This window comes from Eretmochelys imbricata, chromosome 2 (assembly GCF_965152235.1).
Source record: "Eretmochelys imbricata isolate rEreImb1 chromosome 2, rEreImb1.hap1, whole genome shotgun sequence".
Classification (NCBI taxonomy): Eukaryota; Metazoa; Chordata; order Testudines; family Cheloniidae; genus Eretmochelys; species Eretmochelys imbricata.
In genome coordinates, this window is record NC_135573.1 from 57,222,513 (window position 1) to 57,240,107 (window position 17,595).

At 39.8% G+C, this 17,595-nt stretch overlaps 1 protein-coding gene across 1 annotated transcript in view; it reads right to left on the reverse strand.

Moving 5' to 3' along the window:
* Positions 1 to 229: 229 nt before the first annotated feature.
* The window catches only part of KCNB2 (potassium voltage-gated channel subfamily B member 2), a 283,474-nt gene continuing 266,108 nt past the window's right edge, over positions 230 to 17,595 (reverse strand). The window contains exon 2 of the mRNA XM_077808963.1: positions 230 to 2,401. Coding sequence (XP_077665089.1) covers positions 230 to 2,401 — 2,172 coding nt within the window. The remainder of the gene's footprint in view (positions 2,402 to 17,595) is intronic.

Sequence of the window (17,595 nt, forward strand, 5' to 3'; positions counted from 1 at the left end):
TCACTGTTCTTGAGTCATTTTTTTCTCCCCTTTTGTTTGTTTGTTACAAAAAGCAGTCTTGGAACTCTTTACTTAAACAGTACATAAACTAAACAACTCTTCATGCCATGCAAAAATAACAATTTTATGCACTTTTTTTTGTTTTTGTTTTGAGGCTTCCATGTTTTAGTTCACAGGCATTGCTAACTGTGGTTTTAAGAAGAGTTTTTTTTATTGCTTTTGTGACTAGTCACATGCTGGTTTCACGTGTGGGACAATAACCAGGTTCTCCTGGATTTGAATGAATTTCTGGGGCAAATAAATGGTTTTCCATTTTGTAACTTTCTTGGTTACTGCCCTTCTTTACTTCACTCCCAGCATGGTAAATGTCTTGAGTACAGTTGTGGCCCATGCTTTTGGGTGAAGAAGAGCTGACTCTTGGCTCATCTGTTAAATGGGTGCCATCACTGTGTTTGTCCCCAAAGCAATTTGTTTTGATATCCTGCTGCTTTTCGTGTTTTACACCAGTGATCTCCATGAAGTCTTCTTCTTCTTCAGTGTCTATTTCAGTAAAGCTTCTCTTCTCCTTCGAAGGGAAAGTGAAAAGCTTTTGTTTGGGAAACAGAGGGGATGATCTTTTAGGAGGTCCCTGGCAAAGCATCGAGGCATCAGCACCCAGCATGACGGGTCTTTCACCTTGGGGTGAATTCTCTTCTAAAAGAATGGTGCTAATATGCTGAGATGTAGACTGTGTAAAGTCCGCTCCTGCTGTTACTGGCAATGGCCTCACAGTGCTTGGTGGAGTTTGTGGAGCACTGCCTCTGTTTTCCTTAAAGTTAACTTTAAGGGATCTAGGTTTTAATGGATTGTTACCTTTTAGAGAACTTTTGGGGCTTTCCATGGCACTGTCAAAACGCAAGTGACCATACAGGACAGTTTGGGAGCCACAACCATCGTTGTTTGCAGCAGTGTCAATTGGCTTATAGTCAAAAGTGACATCTCTAGGGGCAAACGTTTTCTCTCTTGTGAGTGATACAAATGGAGAACTCTTTGTTCGTTGGTTGTCCTCTAGATTAACAGAGTCACTCGGGAATCTCATTTGCAGGTGAGAGCCAAGGTAAGGAGGAAGGGGTGACCTTTCTGTTTCTGTGAAGTCAGTTGCACAACTGGTGAAGCTATCAATACTAGATGTGCTTCTCATGTCTGTTATTACATCTGTATGTCCAGCTGGCAGCTGATCTCTCTGCCCAGTGACCTCTTCCATTTCTATTTCTTCCTCATACTCAGGTGGTTTTGCTGGCTGATCTTGGTAGCCAGCATTAAGATTAAGCTGAGACTGAGTTTTAGTAATTTCATTATATAACATCTCTAGTTTTTGAGCACTCAGGTGTTGTGGGCTGGACGCAGCAGCAGCAGCATTATTCAATTGCTCATGGGAGCCCTGCTGACTAACTTCCTGATATTTGTTCTCAAAAGACTTATTTGAACTTGTTTCAGACATTGTCCTTCTGGCCCACTTCCACCTGCTCGGAGATAGGTGGTTATCATCAGGTGTATCCTTTGAACTGGCTGGATTGCCAGGCTTTCCTGTGTCCACTGCTACGTCAATGAGTTCCATACTGCGTGCAAAAGCATCTTTCAGGTTCATGGAGACAATGCTTCCATTTCTTTTAGCTCGCTCAAGGGCCTCTCTTCTTTTAATGGCCTTTTCCTGCCGTTTTTGCTCCTTGTAAAACTCAGAGAAGTTATTCACAATGATTGGTATGGGCAGGGCGATTACCAGCACTCCAGCAATGCAACACAGTCCTCCAACTATTTTTCCGAGTAGAGTCTTAGGATAAATGTCACCATATCCTACAGTGGTCATAGTGATTGTAGCCCACCAAAAGGATGCAGGGATACTGGTAAACTTCGTAGCATCTTCATCCTTTTCAGCAAAAAACACAAGGCTGGAAAAGATCATTATTCCCATTGCTAAAAATAATATCAACAAACCCAATTCATTGTAACTCCGCCTGAGAGTGAAACCTAAAGACTGAAGGCCTGTTGAATGCCTGGCAAGTTTAAGGATCCTTAGTATCCTCATAATACGAAATATCTGAACCACACGCCTGACGTTTTGGAACTGCAGCACACTTTTGTTGGACTCTGTGAGGAAAATGGTGACATAATATGGCAAAATGGCCAGTAAATCAATCACATTTAATGGACCTTTGAAGAACTTCCACTTATTTGGTGAGGACAGGAAACGCAGAAGGTACTCCATAGTAAACCAAGCAATACACACAGCTTCAACATGTGCTAACTGGGGGTTGTCATTTGGTTGTCCAAATTCATCTGTTTCTTGAAGCTCAGGTAGTGTGTTGAGAGACAAAGCAATGGTTGACAGAACGATGAACAGAATGGATACAATGGCCAAAATCTGTAAAACAAAATAAACAAGGCTCTGGTTAGCAAACCATCCTGGATGCTAAAAGTAAACGTATTTGTTAGTGGTTGCTTGTATTCTTTTAAAAAAGTGTTAAGTGCTCCAAATAAAGTCAAAATTATCTAAAATTTTTCTTTTCTTTTTTTTTCCTTTCTTTTATTTGATTTTCACAAAGAAAAACTCTAGATTTACCCACACCAAGTCAAATACTGCTTCTCTTACTGACTCCAGAGGGTCTACTTATGAGTAAGGTAAGCATGATTTGGCCTACAATTTTAAAATAAAAAGGTTGGTGATATTCATTAATTCAAATTAACTCTACAGGCAAAGAATACAAAATGCCACAGTTTCTGTAATTACATTAAACATTCATCTTTTAGCATTCAGCATTAAATGTAATTATTTTAAACCTTACTCACTGGTGAGAAACTGAATGGCTGATTGTGATGGGGTGTATGACCCCACACTGGGCTTGAAGGGGTTAAAGGGCTGTACTGGGCCCAGATAGCCCCACCTCTCCAGACCTGCAGCGCATGCTCCAACTGAAGAAAGAGTTGAAAAGGGAGCAACCCAGCTCAGAAGGAGGGAGACTGGGGAGGAGGACAGACTTTCCATGGAGGTTCTTGACAAGGATGCCAGAGAAGCCTTCCAGAGGGAGAAAGACTATGTGTTGAGCCTGGTTGTGGCTGATGGTTTTGGTTGCCTTTTCTTTTTGCCTCATATCAGACTGGAGGAGAAAGGCAGACGGGAGGAAGTGACCCACGGAGGGTAACTCAGAAGACACCTTCAGGGGTCAGACACAGTTGACCCTCCTAGGGTCATGGGTCAGAGCCTGGTTGAATGGGTGGGTCCAAGCTCCACTGCCAATGACCCCTGTTACAGGAGGGACATAGACCTCCTGCCACCTCAGTGCACCTCTGATTAAGAGAAGGACTGGACTGCAAATCCTACTCACAGAGAGGATGGCACTAAGGATGGCAAACACTAGGCCTCCTCACCCCACAAAGCACTCTATTAAACTGATTAACATGTTCTGAAATTAATCATTCAGTTTAGTTAATTTAATAAGTCATAGTGCACATATCTCTCATTTCATCACATATACAATCAAACATCAAGTTTTAAACTAGAAAAGTCTAAACAAGGAAAGAAAAAGAAATGCCTTAAGAGCCTGATCCTGCACCACTGTGAGGCCTATGACAGTTTGGGTGCACTTAAAGAATGAAGGAAATGGCCCTTTGATTAGGCAAAAGCTTGGTTGAGAAGTAAAACCTTATACAGTAGCCTGAAGGCAAACAAAATCAGGTTCTCACAGATCACTGTATAGAACAAGTTCCACGGATTGTCACCTTTTACAAAAAATGCCTTGACCTCAGTCTAAGGAGAAACATTTTGCCATTAATTTTAACGGGAAACAGGCATTTCAATGTCTTGTAGCATTCATTTTGTCAGGAATATCTGGTCATTTCCCTTCAGATAGCTAGCATTATGATAAAAGAACAGAATATATTACAGAATTTAATGGTTCTAGCATTTAGTTTAATTATTTGTAAGATAAAGGAATATGGGCAGCCTTGAAATTATTTATGAACGTTTAACAGTTATGAAAAACAAATCTATAGAAGTACTTTATTTGGAAAAGCATATTTTTTTAAAAAAAGCCGTAAGTAACTCTAGGTTTCCATTAGAAGTACTAATGTTAATTATTTTCTACTTTACTCTTTAATTGATGCTCAGTCAAAGAGCATTTGTTCTCATTTCTCAGAAATGGTTCATTTAAAACCATCTTTTGATGTTTGGTGTTCTTCCAAAGACTCAGTAAGGCAGCCAGAAGTGCTCTAATATACAAAAAAATGTGGAGTGCAATGTAGCAATATACAAATCTGTCCTACATATGACAGCTAACTCACTGACCCCAACAGAAATAACAGAGGTAGGGGGCCATTGGCTTGGGCTAGCTCATACTTTGAGAGGTACATCACTCTTTTCAAGTCGGGCTCTAACTTATAGCAGACTCAGCTCTCTAAACACAAACAAAGAAGGCCACAGAGGTCTGAGAGTCATTCCCAGACATAATCCCCATTTTTTTTCAACTCAGAATAATGTAGAATAAACATACAAAGTAGAACCCATCACACATGCTTTGGAGTAACCCAAACAGGTATGCTTCTCTCCAAAGTCTTTCCTGTCAACCCTCTTCCTTCTGAAGAGAACCATTTATATTAGGGCAATAAGAGCCATCTACTTGTGCTCAATGAATCCTGAACCATCTCTTTTCGTCTTCCTTCGACCCACAGTCCAAGCAGAGGGAGGAAAGAAGCTATGCTCTAATTAATCTGGGCTGTATGTGTCATTACACCTCTATTTAGGGCATTGCTAGGGGTCTTTTCTCAATAGAAAGTCATCCCACTACCGACTCAGGGAAAAAAAGTGAACATTAGCAAACTGCTACAGGATGGCAAGAGAACATGGAAGGGATAACATTGCATAGCCAGGTACCAATAAGTGATCCTGGAACTGAAATCCTTCATGGCCTGAGGTCAGTTATCAAAGGAATGGATTCCCAAGCAAATCATATTGCAGTGCAACCACTCCTCACTCAACTGTGAGACATGCTCCAGCTATGTTAGAATATCAGGTTTCACTGTGTAAAGGTTTGAAGCCTACATAAAGCCTGGGGTATTGCACATACCTCAGCATCCTAGAATAACATTGTTGTAGCTTGCACATCCTTGGGTTCTATAAAATATTTAATAACACTATAATTTTATTTAAAAAATGTGAAGGAAAAATAAATACATAATCAGACTTCATATTGCAATACAGAATGTAATGTAATACAGAATATAAAGAGTAATATATGAAATAGCCAGGTAGTACAGGACAGAGTTCTATTGAGGTACTACAATCATGAAAGCAGCATTTGTCTAATTTGTCATCAGACCTGGCTTTAGTTAGGGGATGCTGGCTAGGATACAGGGGTTATTTCATGCACTTTTCAAAACGTGCAGTAGGACTAGAGAGGGGAAGATCTCATCTGAGGAATGGGTGACTCTGAAGTACAGGGGTATAGGGGTAAAAATCAGGACAGGGAGTTGGGGTTAATAGGAGCCTATATAAGAAAAAGCCCCAAATATCGTGACTGTCCCTATAAAATAGGGACATCTGGTCACCCTACTTATAACACTGCACTGCAGTGTTAGCATTACATACAAGAAAAAACCCTTTTCTAGGACCTGGACACATGACCTTCTTGTCCAGAGAAGAGAGTGCAACTTAGTGAATCAAGGTGATGCTCCCTGTTATCTCTGAGTCATTTATTTTTGGTGCCCGTTGCTGGTAACAAGCAAATCCTGTGTTCACCAGGTGTTTCAGTAAGAGTTGAAAATGCACATGGAAAGGCAGATTTGCAATATGGTAGAATTATAGTTGTCAGCTATATACCTGTTCATATTTTTGAAGGATGTTTAGTGCAAAGGAAATAATTTTGGTTTCCTATAATCATAAAATCATAGAATTGTAGGACTGGAAGGGACCTTGTGAGGTCATCTACTCCAGCCCCCTGCACTCATGGCAGGACTAAGTACTATCTAGAATGTCCGTGACAGGTGTTTGTCTAACCTACTCTTAATAATCTACAATGACGGAGATTCCACAATTCCCTAGGCAATTTATTTGAGTGCTTAGCCACCCTGCCAGTTAGGAATTTTTTCCTAACGTCCAACCTAAACCGCCCTAGCTACAATTTAAGCCCATTACTTCTTGTCTTATCCTCAGGGGTTAACAAGAACAATTTACCTCTCTCCTCCTTGTAACAACCTTTTATGTACTTGAAAACAGTTATCATGTCCCCTCTCAGTCTCCTCTTCTCCAGACTAAACAAACCCAATTTTTTCAATCTTCCCTCATCAATCATGTTTTCTAGACCTTTAATCATTTTTGTTGCTCTTCTCTGGACTTTCTCCAATTTCCCTACATCTTTCCTGAAATGTGGTGCCCAGAACGGGCCGCAATACTCCATTTGAGGCCTAATCAGCTTGGAGTAGAGCAGAAGAATTACTTCTTGTGTCTTGCTTACAAGAATCCTGATAATACATCCCAGAATGATGTTTGCTTTTTTTGCAACAGCGTTATACTGTTGACTCATATTTAGCTTGCAATACACTATGACCCCCAGATCCCTTTCCGCAGTACTCCTTCCTAGGCAGTCATTTCCCATTTTGTATCCCAATTGATTGTTGCTTCCTAAGTGTAGTACTTTGCACGCAAGAATTTAAAGTTTTTATTTCATTGGGACTTTGCAGTGTAATTAAAACTGTGCATCATTCCACATGGTATGTTTTAATTACAGGGCGTCCTCGGACTTATGACACCCGACTTACATTGGACGCCACTTATGACGCTTTTCAATTGACTGCCCATTTTGCCCTTACGATGCTTGTTTTGCATAGATTTGTATAAAGTTCCCATGAAATCACTTCCTGGTTGTGTTATACTGGTATGGAGCTGGAAGTGGTCACTTCTGATTGGCTTTGAGGCAGCAGGATAGCTTGTTGAGTTTTTATGTTTCTTTGAATGCTGTTTACAAAATATAGTGTCCAGTAAATACATTGATGTTGCAGCATTAGTCATCTATAATTCATTTAGTACAAAAATCTGGGTTATTGTGAAAATAGTCTACCAAGTCTTGGTGCAGGAATCAATCCCCCCTTCATACCATTGATTCCTTTGGGAAAAGCGGTTTGGGCTTACAACGTTTCGACTTATGATGCAATTCTAAGGAATGAATTGTGTCGTAAGTCCGAGGACTCCCTGTATTGCAATTAATTAGATTTTACAAGTCATTAGGCAAAGCCTGGCAGTGGAGCAATAGTAACAGCAGCAACTGTCTACACAAGAAAGGGTTTGCCAGTATAGCTATACCCTCCCAGTGGAGATACAGCTTATACCAGCAGCAGTTCTTTTGCCGATATACCTTATACCAACAGCCTGAATAAAATATGCTTTACCGGCAAAATGTATTTTTTGCTGGCATAACTGCACCTATACTAGAGCTTCTGCTATGTTGGGTAGGGGTGTGATTTTTTTATACCCTTACCCAACATACTATGAGGCAAAACTTTTAAGTGTAGACCAGGCCTGATGGAGACGAGTGAAAGTGAGAGGGGGAACAGCCGAGCCCTTTGAGAAACAATGCCCTAGAGGTTCAGAGCCAAGCTGCAGCTAAGCTTACGTGTCTCCTCCTCCAGGCTCCTTGCCTCATACTATTTAGTGTTGGAGTGGCTGCACAGAATTTAGGATTACTGAGGGAAATATCTGAGATACGGCTGGGCCACTTGGCCAGAATTTTGTGATTAATTAGGAGATCAAGTAACCAACCTACATAATAAGGTGTCATGTTTAGCATTAAATGAATAGGTGCCATAAAAAACAGAGGAACCTATGAATAGAGACACACATTTACCGTACATTTTATCCTTTTAAAAGGCTTATTCGTTTAACATACCCACACTCATTACAGGCACATATGCAAGTTTTCACACACAAACCTCATTATTCTTGAAATTTGCTTTGGTTCTTTCTTACTCCACATTTCACTCTTGGAAAACCTACTCTCTCGCTGAGTAGTTTAGAACAGCAGCACAAAAGACATTTGAAACAGCATGGCAGTTGAACTATAATTCAAGACAAGAAATAGTTTACTTAATTTTTTCTTTCTGTGTTAAAAATGAATATCATCCATCGATAAAGTGTTAATGGCAACTGATACTATTTAGCTGCGGCTACAAAAATTAAACCTCATTCCGTGTTTTAAATATTTCCTGCTAGCCTAATGTTTCTGAAGTAATGTGTGCACAGAAATTTTTTCTCTGTAGACCAATACTTAAACCCTGATCATGCTTCTATTGAAGTAAATAGTAAAACTCCCACTGATGTCAAAAGTGCAGTATCAGACCCTTAGTGGGATTCTGTAGATACTGAAGCTTCAATATTCTTATGGCAAGAATTAGCAGCAATCTGTAGGAAATCTGATAGATCTCCAATATTAAATTGCCATTAAAAACTGGCTTTGTTCCTAAGCATCTAATTTACTCAAACTCATTGACCATTATTACAACGACATAGAAAAACGTTGTTTTTTTATTATACAAAATCTGAAGATCATTACATAGGGGGTACAAAAAGAAAGGAAGAACATAAAGGCATAATGTAATAGGCATTCTTGCATTCCTCTCACTCTGCAACAACCCTTTTTATAAAATTACTTCTGAGGTCACTCTCATTAAAACCAAATTATTGCATGAAGTGGTGGAAAGGACACACTAGATCCAAACTGAAATGCAGCCTCTGTGTCAAGAGAAAATTCAGAGCTGAACTGAATCAGTCAGTATAGGAAATCAGCTTAAATTAGTTTAAATTTGCAATTAGATAAAACGAGATTAGCTGTATTATCCCCTTTGATTTGAGTTCCAGTTACACATTTTTTGTCTGCATCACACATACAACCATCACATTTGGCATCTTTTTGGGCACAGAGGGAAAGGACCGAATGGGCACAGAAACCAAAACTACCCTTTTATCCTCTGGGAGGGAGATGATGCACATCGATGGGGGAGGGTTTGGCAAATCTGCACTTCACTGCCCTCCCTGTACTCTTCTGTGGACAGAACTTCAGTTGCCAGCCCTGTCAGCCTGGCTTTCACAAGCACTAAAGCTATATACAATTATATTTGTGCGAAGTATAATAATTTACAGCCTACAATGTTTGCTTGCAGCTAATGTGAATGCAGGTACAAGTGTGGACCTATGGGCTCCTAAATGTTTTCGTCAGGAAAAGAAGAAAAGCAAACACCAGTATCCCATTATGCTTTGGAAGCATTATTAAAAACTTCTATATTATGAGCAAATGTCTTGTGAAGGTGTATTAGGGTGCAGGGAGTCTCTCTCCCTAAGGCATCTGCCCAACGCTAGGGAAGATATATGCATCCTGGGCTTGATCCAAAGCCCACTGAAATCAATGGAAAACATTGATGTCAACAGGTTTTGGATCAAGCCATTAGGGCCCCACTGAATATTGGGTGGAATGCTCAGATATGCTCCATGGGAGCATGATCAGCTGGTTTATACGCATGGCCCAGCTCTTGGCACAGCATGTACAGATGCTGCTGTTGGCACCTGGTGCTGACAGAAAGGAGCATTCCCAATTGTTTTGTCTCTCAACCCTATGAATCATCCTGTGGGATGGTTCAAGGATGCTCCCCCACACCAGTGTACAAGAAAACAGTCAGAGCAGAATTTGACCCCATATGAAATACAGAGATGACCCGAGTTGATTTCATCCCTGCCATGAGCTCTCACAATATGTATGCCATCCTGCTGCGGTGTTACTGTGCCTACAAACCATTATTTGTGATGGGACTTTGACAACACAGTTGTAGCAGCACATCCTTTCCTAAAGCTTCCCTTTTGAAAGTTCACCTCTCTAACATGATCGCTGACTTCAGACTCCTGGGGCAGTCTAAACACAGTGAAGGGGAGGAAAATAATTTAACAGAACAACATAAATTTGATCAAACCCACATTACAATTACAATTACCACATCTGATGAGACTTTGACAGTGTGTGCAATTACTGAATAGCTTCTCTCTGCTACTCATGATCTCTTTCCTTGATGATATTATTTAAATTCCTGACCTTTCTAGTTCCACTTTTCCCAAAATCATTGTTGTTTTTTTTTAAAGGACTCAGCTTGAAATTTCTCCATTGACCTTCAAGAGATATGCATTCAGAATACCATGAACTCCCAATGTAGAAGGCCTGCTCAAGGGCCGAACCACTTAATGCAGCACTTGTTTGGCACAAAAGTGGTACATAGGGTCTTTTTACTGACTTTCTGCGCTAGGTGAATGTCAGGGTAAAGGTTCAGTCTGGAAGTCCTTACTGAGTCCAAACTCAATGAGAGTTTTGATTGAGGATTTGAAGACTGAATCCATAGACACTCATTCTTTATAACATCCTTAAAGAACATTGTGCATAGTTGCCAGATGTGTGGGAAAAGACTCCTTTCTCTTTTCTACCATTCTCTGTTTCACAACTTCTGTCATATAGCCTCCTCTTCTTGGGACAGTTTCTCATTTCCTGTGTAATAAGAACCATGACCTCTATTCCTTCGGATCCCTGTTTAGCCTCCAGTTTGTTCACAAAGACTTTCTACACTGATCTCCCCACACATATAATGCTGCATCCTTCTTGTTCATCTTCTTGCCCAATACACCGTATTTGGCTGGAGTAGATTTTAAGGGCCAGTTTGCCCCAGGGTAGATTTAAGCATCAGGATTTAACAGGAATATGGGCTGGATAGCCCACTTGTGGCTGAATACAAAGGAGGTTTGGTCTGAGATGCTTGCAAGGCAGGTGTGACAGGGAGCATTATGGATTATGGAGTGGATTATGCCTGGAAGATGGTAAACCAGGAAGTTGCCAGAATCCTTCTGGCCACTGGGGATACTGTGGTCATACACAAGAAAATCAGGTACAGCGTTCCTGAACTTTACAGGGAAGATGTACACATTTATCAGTCACAGGGGCCAATATGTGGTGTAGACAAATTGGAGACTGAATTGGTCAGAGGCAGCTATCAGGCAATGAGGTAAATGGGGAGGGGTGGCCAAACTATTCACTGGCACCTCCAGTGGCTAATACAGGGGCTATGTGCCAGAGGTAAACATGAGTGAGAGACCTGGGAGATAATTGCTGGTAGATATCTTATTAGCCTGGACAAAGAAGGGAATATCTTATGTTTTCACAGAGTTAAGCACTTTTCATGCATACCCTTGTTCCCCCCTCAAAGGGGGAAGGTGAGAGGATTCAGAGGTGGGCTGAATCCTAGCAGTTAGGCGGAAGGGGGTCCAACCCTGAATATTGGTTATTGGGAAGGGGGTTAACCCCCACATTAAAATAAAGAGTGAATGCAGGTGCAGCCTTCTCCTTTACAATTCATCACTGTCTCTGTTTCATTCTCCTTCATGTCCTGATCAACACATATATTGTGTTAAATAGGAAAAATTCCCATTGAAGTCTTAGTATTGCACTTAATACTTGAAGAATCTATTATAATTATGCCTCACCCTATTAGGATAAAAATAGCTATCAAATCAGCTATGGTAATTTTGTTGTTGAATAGTGAACGGCCATCTCAGATGGAGACATGAAATCAATAGAAAACTGACAGGCAGTATTTAATACAGAAGACATGTTAGTTCATTCTAATAACTGAGGACATGGTCCAAAATGCACTGAGGTCAATAGGAATCTTTCCATTGATATCAGCGGGGTTTGGATGAAGCGCTGAACTTGAATATCACATTATTGACAGATGTTGTATTGATACTAGTTTATAAATATAACACAAATTGTTTAATGAATACAATGATTCAGTGTAATGCGGATTAAAAGAAAAATAAAATATATTTCTAGCTAAAGTTTATGGGTAATATAAGGGACAAATATAGTTAAAATATAATTTGTCATGTTGCTCCAAAATATATGTAAAAGCAAAAGAGATAAGTTTTAGGAGTGGCATGAAAACCAGCAGTTTCCATTTACAAAGTGTTCGCCAGTTCAAGGGTCTTTTTGTTTGTGTTTCATTTGGATTCCATCACTTTCACTTTGGGGTTCAAAAAAAACCATCAAGGACTCGGAGAAAAATCAGCCAATGTCACAGACTTATGCCTGATGTTGAATGAAAGAATAAAACTCTCCCTGAAACCTATGGGGGAAAAGTGTGGGTTCACTCAAATTTTTGCCCACATTCACTCAAAAGGTCCACAAATCTTGAAGCCTTTTGATGATCATAGGCTGAGTCATACTGGTGTTTGGATTTTGTGATGAAAGCTTTTCTCAGTTCTACTAATTTGCCAGACTGGACAAAGCTTAGCATTATCATTGCCAACAATGTGCTAGACTTTTTGGAACTTCCACATAAATGATGCTGCATGAATGACCATTCCACACTATTGGCACTATTCTGCATTCCTTGCACACCGCAAAAGTCTACTGGCCTTAAGGGCGTTTTAGGTGACCAAGGAGTGCTGACTATCCCATGGTGATAATAATGTATCTAGACAAACACATAGAATCAGACTATAACAGAAACATTAAATAGCAATGCTCTATGGAGCTGTCCATGAAGGTGGTGCTGAATAACTTACCATGGCAAATTACCAGATATAACACTGAAATTGCACAGTTCCATTCCCATGCCTTGTATAAACATAGGTTTTTTGCTATCATCTCCTTATATAAATGAAGATATGAAAATATACTAGCAGTTTATAAGGGTTATATTGGAGTGAGATTTATTTCTGAGACAGAATATCACTGAACTAGGCTGGAAAATGTCTCTAGAGGTGAAATGTTTCTATTTACTGATTGCTGTTAAACAGGTTGTTAGAAATGGCAGGGAAAACAAGGCAGAACCAAACAAGTAGCAGCAAGGAAAAATCAGATAAGAATGATCATTTAGCTGTAATTAATTGTAATATGGTTTGTTGACTAGATAGTATGGGAATCATCTTATTTGATGTACAGATTTATTTTGACATTCCTCATTTTGATACAGGAAACTTGTAGTTTTTTAGCTTTTACTTGAAGCAGAAAATTGGATGTATTTGACTTTATATTTATAAATGCTGCGAACACAGATATTCTGTTACTTGGTTCACCTTCAAGTGAATGTTATTCACATTTGTTGATATTTAAATGGAGTTTATTTAAAGCTGAAATCTCTTAGGCACTTGAATTTACATTTGACTTGAGATTCACATTTAAGTTCGCTGTTAAACCATTCTCATTTAATCAATTTTGCCTATCACTGGCCTTGATTTTCTTGAGGTAACATAATACATGGAATACAGCTGATCTTCCAAACTGATGACTGCCATTATCTATCAGACCAATTTTTTTGTTCAGCTACATCAGTGGTTCCCAAACTTGTGAAATCTGAGTCCCCCTTCAGGAAAGTGAAACCAGCCATCCCCCTGGTAACCTGATTATGTATGGTTAAAGGCCTGCACATCTTTATTCATACATCTTCTGCACACACCTCATCAGATAGTCCTTTGCACGCTTTGAGAGGGGCATGCACCCCCACTTTGGGAAACACTGGTGTAGATAGTCAAATATGATATTTCCTCTTCTTTAATACATGAACTGTCAGACAGTTAATGATACTGACATTTAAAATATCTTTGGCATCTGAGATAACAACACACCTCAGAGCTGTTGTTACAGGCTCTCTACAAACAGTGGCAGATATTGCCGCATCCGTTACACTCACTTGAGATTTTGATTTTTTCCTCCATGGCCATAGCAGCTAGAGACTTAGTTTTTTAAGAAATTGAGGCTGATAATAGAGAGGTCTCTTTGCACCCTGTCCAGCTAACCCTTTGCCTTCTCAGTGGAGAGGTGGGAGCACGCCCAGACATAGGTACACTGCCTTATATGAAAACTCCAGTCACAATCTGAGGGACTTGCTTTCATCACAGCATCCATGGTCCCACAAGGCTATAAAATTTCTTCTAAATAAACACTTTTGTTTTTGGAACCAAAACAATCACAGCAAATTAAGTTTAAAGTTAACCCCTGATATTTATTATTTTTTTACAGCTGTCTTGCTTGTGCTAAATACACCGAGCAAAATTCACTTCTGTATCATTCATGTGTTTTACGAGGCTTAATAATTCTATTAATGGCATGATAATCCTACCAAAAATGAGAACATACTGAAAACATATGAATGCTGATTGTATACGAACTGCAGCCACATTTTCTAAAAGAGGGAGATCATCTGACAATCCCAATTTCATCACTTCTCTATTGATAAATAAATTGTTTGTCATTACTTAACTCCCACAGACAGTTAAAAAATTAGAAAGAAAAGGAGTACTTGTGGCACCTTAGAGACCAACCAATTTATTTGAGCATAAGCTTTCGTGAGCTACAGCTCACTTCATCGGATGCGTACTGTGGAAAGTGTAGAAGATCTTTTTATATACACACAAAGCATGAAAAAATGCCTCCTCCCACCCCACTCTCCTGCTGGTAATAGCTTATCTAAAGTGACCACTCTCCTTACAATGTGTATGATAATCAAGGTGGGCCATTTCCAGCCCAAATCCAGGATTTAACAAGAACGTCTGAGGAGGGGGGAGGGTAGGAAAAAACAAGGGGAAATAGGTTTCAGAGTAACAGCCGTGTTAGTCTGTACTCGCAAAAAGAAAAGGAGTTCTTGTGGCACCTTAGAGACTAACCAATTTATTTGAGCATGAGCTTTCGTGAGCTACAGCTCACTTCATCAGGTTACCTTGCATAATGACTTAGCCACTCTCAGTCTCTATTCAAGCTTAAGTTAATTGTATCAAATTTGCAAATGAATTCCAATTCAATAGTTTCTCGCTGTAGTCTGGATTTGAAGTTTTTTTGTTGTAATATAGCAACTTTTATGTCTGTAATCGCGTGACCAGAGAGATTGAAATGTTCTCCGACTGGTTTATGAATGTTATAATTCTTGACATCTGATTTGTGTCCATTTATTCTTTTAAAAAAAGTAGTTTTTCCTATGCTTCATTGCACAACAGCCTTGATTAGGATCTAAATTTCATACTCTTTGTCTTAAATAACACATATTAACTTAAAGCCAGTTTTATACAGTATTAATGCTAAAGGACAAAAGAAAGGTGCTGGTGCTTAACTAGACTCCATTTCTAAATTCCAGGAAAAAGATACCAAATTGGTTTTGGCAGCTGTACAGTAAGATTCATCCATGAGACTCCATTAACATACAGACATTTTATTCAAAGGCAGAAATAACAGTCAGTCAGGAATGGGAGGAGCTGCTATTGAATAATTAATAAAACCAAAATACTCTGCAAATGTAAATTAAAAGGCAGCATCCTTAGATATTATTTTTTAGCTTGTTGAGAGTAAATTGCAAGAAGATTTTAAAATGGAATATTTAGATAAACTAAATGTGATCATTATGAGAAGTTAGGCTGAAAACCAAAGTGAGATTTCTACATAGAATCCTAGAATATCAGGGTGGGAAGGGACCTCAGGAGGTCATCTAGTCCAACCTTCTGCTCAAAGCAGGACCAATCCCCAATTTTTGCCCCAGATTCCTAAATGGCCCCCCCCTCAAGATTTGAACTCACAACCCTGGGTTTAACAGGACCAATGCTCAAACTACTGAGCTATCCCTCCCACCACCAATGATGCCATAAAAGAACACAATGTGCCTGATATAAACTGGAGTAACCCCATAGAAGTTGAGGTCCCTAATTCTCCCCATTTGGCTGCTTTATACCAGTGAAATGGCTAGATTGGTTATATGAGGATTTCCTTGGTGTAAGATGATTTCCTTTGCGTAAGCTGGAGTAGCAGCTCTACATCACTACTGGCCCAGCCTCAGGTATAGGGCACATGGCTGATAAATAGTGTGTTTTGTGAGGCCATCCCTGGTTGGCCAAAATGGCCCTTTGGCGCTACAGACCACTTGGTGTAAATAAAAGCAGCCTTGAGTCTACTCTAAATTGTGCCAGGCACCAGCCCTAAGATCAGGGAGCTTCAAAAAGTGGCATAAAGCCCTTTTATGTCCTGCGGCAAGCACAATCTGGTCAAATCAGTGAATTTGAGCCAATGTAAGCAGGCAGAATATTTATAGCAGTGAATTTCATGTTAATCTTTTCTGTATCTTACAACCTCAATAGTTTTTTTGATTCTAAATATTAAGGAAAGTATGGGGTCAGATCCTTTCTGGGGGTGGGCAGAGACACAAGCAAGCCAACCTGTAGTCAGGAGTAAGCGCCTGGGATAAAAACTGAATGCCTCTGTTGTGGACTTTTTGAAACTGTGTGGATATGCTGCTTTGTAGACCTTCCATGACAGCAGCTGCAGTGTACATTGGGGCATGGTCAAGTGTTCGTGTACACAGTCCATATGTTAATGAATGCATATTCCATAACCCAGGAATGGTGTCTATACATAGCCCTTTTCAACCCAGATTACCTCTAGTCTTAGTAGTAATAATCTGGGAAAGGGAAGGGCTGTGCACAGAAATGTGTTCCTACTATTGGTATGAAGACTGCACTGAATTGAAGCTGTAAATTCACAGCCAGGCTACAGGTGAACGGTTCTCTTGCAGAATGTATGGAAAGTGATACTGGGTGATCACCCCACAGTCCCTGCTCTTGCTAAAAGTGTGCCCAGGGTCATTGTGTAGTTCTTTTTCAGATGGATCATCCAGAGTCACACACTAGCAAGCTGATGTTTTGCAAGCACATAGTGAATGTTTCTCTGCTAAAGAAGTTCATACCTTGTCCCAAATTTCCCCAATGTTTGGGGTAGTTCAGACCCAGGGCTTGGGCTCAAGCCCATCTCTAGTCTATACATAACTCCAGAATGTTATTTAACCCCTCCCATTGCATAATTGTGGATGAAGTTATTTGTTACATACGATAATTAGCTACCTTTACCATGACATGATGCAGTCTGTGAAGCAGTCACTGACTTAGTTTAATTATTAAAACAAATATTTAAATGTCATCATATCATGTTTTGAAAGATCAGATTGTACCAACTAAAGATTTGATATACAAAACGTATTATCCACCCATCATTTATCAGTTTATCTTACTATGAACTCAAACTAATGGCTTGCGTTATTAAACAGGAAAGCAGGTTTTCAGTTAGGTGAACTCTCCTAATTTAGGCCCATATTTCAGACTAAGCATCTGCCCTGAGTAGCCAGGTCAGGTTCTGAACAGATGGGCAAAGAAAGAATTCTTCCTCCCAAATGGTGGAGAGGCCTAGAGCAGTGCTACACACTTCCTGCATTGTGGAGGGGACTGATTTATCTGGAATATCTACTTGCCTGTAAATATCTATTACGCTCCATATCATTACATCCTTCTCACACTGCAGGGCTTGATTCTCCTCTAGTTGAAATCATTGGGAGTTTTGCTATTGATTTCTATTGGAGCAGTATTGGATCCCCAGATGGTGCTTGAATGTATTGGTAATGTTTATTTCAAGAGTGACTAACAGCAACATGAGATCTTTTCTGCCTAAAGAAACTAAGACTTTGGAAGTTAATAGTGGTATGGAGACATCAGTTAAAGGAGATCTCACA